Genomic DNA, 7,960 nt, shown 5'->3' with positions numbered 1-7,960 from the left:
ATAAATTAATTAGGGCTCCAGCTCCATTCCTCTGAGACCTGGCTCTGCCTTTTTCTTGATTTCAATTTTGTCCTCAGACTGCCTTCCATCACAGTGGCAAATGTCTGCCAACACCAACAGGGCTGTATATTTCTTTAATCCTATCCAGAGAAAGAAAAAAAAAATTGTTACTAAGCCGAATTAGTAAGCAGAAGTTCCAAACTTTACTGATTGTACTCTTAGGTCACGTATCCATCCCTGAACCAATCCTAGCTAAACACCATGGGTGCTACCCAGTGTCAAAGGGGAAGATATTAGGGAGGCCACCATCACGTCTGCCATAACTGTTCTCTCTCCATAGGTTATATAACACCTTCCCTAAAAAACCAGCAATAATTAGCTACCATTTATTTTATAAATACCGCATATTGCCTCTTTATACCCTTATGGCCATTTCACACCGTAAGGAGCTGAGTTATATATTCACATTACCTCAGTTAATGGGGGTTTGTGGTAAACATTAATGGGAAGATAAAGGAGATGATAAACCACTTCAGCAGTTAAATAGGAAGGTTTCTCAGAGAAATGAAATGCCAATCAGTACACAGCAGCAGTTTTGGTGACTCACAGAAAAATCTAAAGGTGGAACCCTCAGAAGTGAGGATTTTTTGCTCTTTACTCTTGTATAGTGTCTCTGCCCATCTGTGTACCAACTCCCTGATGGACTATCTTACCTCCTACCCAACAGTCATTAGTGCGGGGCCCCTCTTGGACAGAACTCTCTTGGCAGACCCACTCTTGGCCCAGAGAGAGCCAAGGTATGCCTGCTTTGGAGAAAGGCCACCCATCCCTGATCTTACCAGTTCCAAGGTGAACTCACAGGGCACCATGTTTGGCAACTGTTAGAGATTGAATTGTGTCCCTGCAAAATATATGTTGTAAATCCTAACCCCTATACCTGTGGAAAGGGGGCCCTGATAGCGCAGTGGTTAAGAGCTTGGCTGCTAGCCAAAAGGTTGGCAGTTCAAATCCACAGGCTGCTCCTTCGAAATCCTATGGGGCGGTTCTCCTCTGCCCTATAGGATCACTATAAATCAGAATCAACTTGATGGCAACGGGTTTGGATTTTTTTAATATCTGTGGAAGGAGTACTGGTGGTGCAATAGTCAAGCTCTGGGCTGCTAACTGGAAGGTCAGAGGTTCAAACCTACCAATCGCTTCACAAGAGAAAAGACCTGGCGATCTGTTTCCATAAAGATTACAATCTAGAAAACCCTATGGAGCAGTTTTGCTCTATGCTGTATAGGGCCACTATGAGTCAAAATCGACTCGATGGCACACAACAATAACACACCTGTGGATGTAATCACATCTGGGAGCAGTGGTTTCTTTGTCATGTTAACGAGGCCACATTAGTGTAGGATGTGTCTTAAACCAATCACTTTTGAGACATGGAAACCCCGGGGAGTAGTGGTTAAGTGCTACAGCTCCTAACCAAAAGCTTGGCAGTTCGAATCTACCAGGTGCTCCTTTGGAAACTCTATGGGGCAGTTCTACTCTGTCCTAAAGTGTTGCTGTGAGTCATAATCGAATTGACAGCAATGGGTTTGGTTTTTTTTGAGATATGGAAATGTTACCAGGTGGAAACCCAGGCCTCTTACTTGGCATGACCTGTACTAGCCAATAAATGAGAGACCGAGGTGGGAGAACAAGAAAGACCCCTTTATTTCGTTGGGCAAGGAAAATGGAGTCAGTCAGAGCTGCTGCTGCCAAGACTGCTCCCCAAGAGCGGGCAGGCAGGTTACTTTTCAAGGGGTTTTCAAGTAGGGAGTTCACACAAGTTACATCAGTAACGTTCTTAATCATATTACCCAGGGGCAATGGGATTTATACACAACCTCCAAGCAAAAGCAGGATTCAACTGCAAAGCTGAGAGGGGCAGCCCAGCAAAGGAAACAATTTTGCAATAGAACACTGCAGGAGAGGAAGCCAGGTAAAGAATACAGCACTGTGAGGTTTCTGTCTCAGAAAGAGCAGATCTGTCTCAAAAAGAGCAGATTGGGTAGAGAAGTAAGCAAGCAGAGATGCGGAAGACAGGTAACACATGGAGATCTCCAAGGAATGATGAGAAGAATGCTAGAGAAGCTGAGTAAAGGATTTTCCCCCAGAGCAGACAGATAACCTTCTCCAAGAGCCAGCACGCTGAACTTGGAATTCTGGCCTCCTAAGCTGTGAGAAAATAAGTTTCCGTTTATTAACGCCATCCACGTATGATGTTTCCGTTAAAACCAAAAAAACCAAACCCATTGCTGTTAGGTTGATTCCGGTTCATAGCAACCCTATAGGACAAAAGTAGAGCTGCCCCATAGGGTTTCTGAGGATCAGCTGGCAGATTTGAACTACTGACCTTTTGGTTAGCAGCCGAGTGCTTAACCACTATACCACCAGGGCTCCATTTCTGTTAAGGAAACAGTAAAAGACAACAACATAGCCTACAACACTCCTTAGGAGCAGCTGTCAGTCTCTCAGGCACTCTGCAACTTTCCCTAAAGAGCAAGGCTGGCAAAAACCTTTTTAGAGGAAACCCTGGTGGTGCAGCTGTTAAGTGCTACCACTGCTAACCAAAAGGTCAGGAATTCAAATCCACCCGAGCTCCTCAGAAACTCTATGGGGCAGTTCTACTCTGTCTTATAGGATTGCTGTGAGCTGGAATTGACTAGACGGCAAGGGGGTTGGCTTTTTTTGGTTTGCCTCCAATACACAGGAAACCCTGGTAGCGTAGTAAAGTGTTACAGCTGCTAACCAAAAGGTCAGCAGTTCAAATCCACCAGGCGCTCCTTGGAAACTCTATGGGGCAGTTCTACCCTGTCCTATACAGTTCCTATGAGTCGGAATCGACTCGATGGCAATGGGGTTTTTTCTTTCCAATACACATTTGTTATTTCACTTAATATTTTCACCAACCTTACATTTTAAAGCTATGGAAAATGAGCCCCTGAGGGCTAATTTACCCAAATTCACATAGCCAACAAATGGCAGTGGCAGGAGTCAAACCTACCAGGGCTTGACATCAAATTCCAAATTATACATAGAAGCAGCTACAGTCTAAGAAAAATTTGGATTTAAATTGGTTATGGAACCTTCCAAAAAAACCCAAAGCCCTGCGGAGGACTTAATGCCGACTCATAGCAACCCTATAGGGCGGAGCAGAACTGCCCCATGGGTTTCCAAAGGCTATAAATCTTTACGGAAGCAGATTACCACGTCTCTCTCACAAGCAGGGGCTGGTGGGTTCAAACCGCCCACCCTTCGCTTAGGAGCCAAGCACTTAACCACTACACCGCCAGGGCTCCTTTGGCACCTAAGTCATGTTAAACTCCTTGAGACGTGAATTACCTCAGTGTGAACATACGTATACCTTCCACCACCCTAGGTTAATCAGAACCTGGCACATTTTAAAGTACTGTACCAATGGGAGGGGGTAATAGGAACCAGGGCTTTGAACCAGTTCTTTCAGGTTCCAACCCCTGCTGAGAATATACAATTCCATCCCAGATATACTGAATACCCACGTGATTCTGAGGTATAACTTCTGGGGAACTTGTTAGAAACTCAAGTTCCTAAGGCCTCTTGCAATACACTACACGGAAAGAGTAACAGAAGGGAGGGCAGGTGGGCATTACCTGGGCGAGGCCGTCCCCACCTAGCCCTCTCCCCGACACTGCCTCCCACTAGCGTGGCGCGCGGGGAACCGCCTCCCGGATCCAGGAAGCGGAAGCTGAGTTGGCCGCCTGGGCCGAGAGGCGGGGCCCATACGCCGCCGCGGAGACCGCGGCCCGTAACCATGGAAACACGGGAGGCAGGGCCGGCCACGGGGGAAGCGCGACCTTTGACCTGCAGTTGAGGCTACGTCAGAGACTGCGGCCGAAGCCTGGACTGCAGACGGAAGTGAGACGGCGGCGGCGCCGGCGGTGGCGGCGGGTGGCGCGGCGGCAGCTATGGAGGTAATGGGGCGCGGGGCGCGGGGCTGGGACTGACGAACTCTGGTCCCGCGCAGAGTTGTGCCTTTGCTGCCGCTGCGATTTCGATCGTGGGGATCGGCCCCCCGGTATCAGGGGCACAGCAAACTCCCTCCTCGTCCCGGAGCCCCCAAAACATTGTCACTCTTGAGTACTTGTCCCCGTACAGTCCCTATTATATACTGTTTCCGCAGCTGCAGCCTTCCCTAGTTCTCTTTCTCACGGAGAGGATTTTCCTGCGCTTAATCCCACGAGAAGGGGTTTGCCTGAAAGGCTTCCACGCATTTCCTCTCAGACTAGTAAAAGTTATTCTGACAACCTGGGTTTGCTTTTGTTTTGCAGGAACCTGTTCAGGATGGGGTGGCTTCCCCAGCCACCCCTGGAACTGGGAAATCTAAGGTGAAGAGAATACTTGACTAGGAGACTCCCTGAAGAGTGGAAGGGTGATGAATTGGAAAACTTTGGCATGGGGAGTGGCGATAGCTTACTTAAATGAAATAGCCTTTTTCTAAGGGAATCTCTTTTAACTTGCATACCCACCCACTCCCGCCCCCCCCCCCGCCCCGCATATGGAAAGAGTTGGCTGTTTGTTTACTTCCTGCCGCTGGGTCAACACTAAGACATCTTGCAGTTTTTCATACATTACACAAAGCAGTCTAATTTATGAGGTTTTATATAGTGGTGTCCCTGGGTGATGTGAACGGCTAAGACACTGATAGTCCACCGAGAGATGCCTGGGAAGAAAGACCTAGCATCTACTTTGGGAAAATCAGCCCCTGAAATCCCTGTGGAGCACAGTTCTGTTCTGACCCACAAGGGGTTGCGCTGCGTCAGAGTATACTGCCAACTGGTGGTGGGGGAAAGAGCAGTAAGGAGAGTGGGCATCAAGGGACTCCACTCTTGTTGCTCTCTGTACTGGCAGAGGCTTTGAGCAAGTCAGTCTTTCTGGGCCTCTGTTCCTAAGCTGTGAAAAGAGAATATTGAATTAGGTAATTGCTCTGGTCCCATACTAATGTTAAATATTCAGTGACTCTAAAAGAAATGTGAGCATCTTAGTAGCTAAGGTTTACTGCGTGCATACTGCGTTTCAGACACTTGCCTAACCACCGAGTCACTTCACTTAAGCTTCATGGTAACCAAGAAATAGCTACTATGGTTATCCACATTTTACAGATGAGAAAACTGAGCCCATAGGAGTTAAATAACTTTCCCAAGTATTAAGGCCTAATTTTTGGCTTCCCTTAGTGGTGCAAACAGTTAATGCACCCAGCTACTAACCAAGAGGTTGGAGGTTCAAGTCCCCCCGGGCACCTCAGAAGAAAAGCCTGGCGATCTACTTCTAAAATAATCAGCCACTGAAAACCCTACGGAGCACAGTTCTACTCTGACATACTGAAACAACTCAGTAGCAATTGGTAGTAGCAGTAAGGTCTAATTTTTAGTTAAAACCTAAATGAAACTTCATTTATCTTGTTGCTGTAGATATGCATGCATTTTCATTCCGCCAAAGAAATTTTCAGCCTTGAATAGAATGAAATTATTTTATAGTTTGAAGGAACTTTTAGGTAGCCTTAGTCCCAACCGCCTACAATTAAAGGAGTCAAAACTCAGGACATTTCTTAGGCTATGACCACAGTATCTTTTTTTAAAAAGATAATTAAAGTTTTTTTTTTTTTTTTGACATTGTGTAGTAATTGATTAATACATAGTAGTTGCTTTTTTTAGTTGCTTAGTTAAGGAGCATTGGTAGCACGGTGGTTAAGCACTCAGCTGCTAATCAGAAGGTCAGAGGTTCAAGCCCACTGGCGGCTCCTCGGGAGAACAATGTGACAGTCTGCTTCCATGAAGATTTACAGCTTTGGAAGCCCTCTGTCCTGTGGGTTGTCATGAGTCGGAATCAACAGCAACTGGTTTGGCTTTTGGTATTAGTTGCTTAATTCATAATTAAGTTGAAATTGATTTGCTAATTTAAAAAAACGTGGAATAAAGTGTGTTTAGTTGGCATAAAAATTTATTCAATAGAATATTTTTGTTTTTAGGCAGACATTTTGTTTCCTCTTTGTGATACAGTAGAAACGTGAGTTATAACAAACTGGTAACATGACAACATTTTTCAGCTGGAAACATTGCCCAAAGAAGATCTCATCAAGTTTGCCAAGAAGCAGATGTTGCTAATACAGAAAGCTAAATCCAGGTGTACAGGTATTGGGCTGAAAGTGCTTATCTTGACCACCAACCTCATTTACTCACAGTTAAAAACAGTAGTTTTTTTTAGTAGTACATTGGCTAGTCATGTTTTCCAGTGATTCCAAATGCAGCCTTAGGTGGGGCGGTAGAAGCTAGTATTATTTAAAAATTCTAACCGTTTACATTTGATGTTTTTACTATGTCACAACTTTATAGTTACCTTTGAGTTATTAAAATAAAATGAGGGAGGAGGAGGATTAAAAAGTTTATTGAAGTTTTTTTTTTTTTAATAGGAATTATAGATTCTTCAGAATAAGGTGTTTTGTTTGTTTGTTTGTTTGTTTTCTCTAGTTAGTTGAAATATTAGCAGCACGGAATCATGAGCCCAGAGAAGTAAAAAGAGGCATCAAATAACGAAGTTTTCCATTCCTGAGTTTGCGAAGTATAGTTACTTGCTGAAGTTGATTGGTTCCCTCTTCAATTTCTTTTCTTTTTATTCCAAAAGAAAAAAAGTTTAGTATTCTTCCAAAATAGATGTGTTTAAGTGGATAAGCTCTTGAATTTCCAGTGACTTATAACTGTCCTACCTAAAATCCAAGACTTATTTTCTACTAAGAAAGGTCAGGTTATGTTTTGGGAGGTGGGATCAGCTTGCGATGAAGATGGTAATTTATGTGGAAAGATGTATTAGACTCCAGACCTAGACATGAGTTGATAAAATATTCAGATTGACATTTGTGCTTAATATGGGGTTAGTTGTTACTTTTAGATTATACAGTAAAGGTATTTACAGATGAAATGATACGATGTCTGGGATTTGCTTTAAAATGATCAGGACAAGTAAGGAAAGGAGGAGAAGGAAGTGAGTGCAGGTCTGGATGGAACAAGATTCATGTAAGACCTGCTAAAGCGGGGTGATAGGTGCTTAGAGATTCATCACGCTGTTCTCTCTGCTTTTCTGTATGTTTGAAGTTTTCCATGATATAAAGGAAAAAGACAAGGTGATGTTATGTGGATAAAGTTAATACTTTCTCAAAATATGTTTTCTCATTTTTAGTGATTTTCAGAATGTACTTAAATCACTTTAGCCATTGATTCTTCATTTCTGAACTGAAAAAAAAATTTTTTTTAATAATTCTTTAGAATTGGAGAAAGAAATTGAAGAACTCAAATCAAAACCTGCTGCTGAAGGAACCGATGATATTATTCAGGTAATAAAACCATTGTGAATGTGGGTTTAGTTTTTATTTGTGTACTTAAACGAAAAGTCTGATGGTAAAGCAAACTTCCCTGAGGATTGTCAGCCTGCTAGAGTGCTACGTGGCTTTCAGTCCCTGCGCTACCACCTACTGTGGCCTTGGCAGCATTTTTTACATCTGGTTCACTGTAAAAAGAGAGTGTTAAATGACCTCAAAGTCTCTTTCTGTTCTCAAAGGAGTATTATCCTTCCCTCTTTCTTCTTCCCACACACTCTGTAACTATAGCTGTTTCCTAAGTCTAGGTCCTGTTTTTTCTCCGTCTCCCTCAGAAAACCCAGCCATTCTTACGACTTTAATGATTACTCTTGTGGGAATGATTACTCTTGTGGGCCGATAATCTGTAGATCTATATCTCTTGGCATGACCATTCACTCACATTTCACAGTTGTATTTCTAGCTGCCTTGGGGGGAAAATCTTCACATTTCTCTTATCATCCCCTGAAACTCAACAGGACCGAATTCCCTCCACTCACCATCTCATTGTCTCCCTCCCCTGCCCTAGCTGTGTCAGTGGCA

At 43.8% G+C, this 7,960-nt stretch overlaps 1 protein-coding gene across 2 annotated transcripts in view; it reads left to right on the top strand.

Annotated features, from left to right (window-relative positions):
- The first annotated feature begins 3,811 nt into the window (after positions 1 to 3,811).
- Positions 3,812 to 7,960, top strand: part of GCC2 (GRIP and coiled-coil domain containing 2) — a 67,550-nt gene continuing 63,401 nt past the window's right edge. The window contains exons 1-4 of one of the 2 annotated variants that reach the window (XR_007513548.1): positions 3,812 to 3,983; positions 4,341 to 4,397; positions 6,116 to 6,200; positions 7,329 to 7,396. Coding sequence is in view for 1 of the 2 variants with exons in the window: in XM_049856209.1 (XP_049712166.1) it covers positions 3,978 to 3,983; positions 4,341 to 4,397; positions 6,116 to 6,200; positions 7,329 to 7,396 (216 nt within the window). In the remaining variant the exon portion in view is untranslated. The remainder of the gene's footprint in view (positions 3,984 to 4,340; positions 4,398 to 6,115; positions 6,201 to 7,328; positions 7,397 to 7,960) is intronic. The other variant, XM_049856209.1, reaches the window with a different exon arrangement.

This window comes from Elephas maximus, chromosome 17 (assembly GCF_024166365.1).
Source record: "Elephas maximus indicus isolate mEleMax1 chromosome 17, mEleMax1 primary haplotype, whole genome shotgun sequence".
Classification (NCBI taxonomy): domain Eukaryota; kingdom Metazoa; phylum Chordata; class Mammalia; order Proboscidea; family Elephantidae; genus Elephas; species Elephas maximus.
This window is presented reverse-complemented; position numbering and strand designations above follow the sequence as displayed.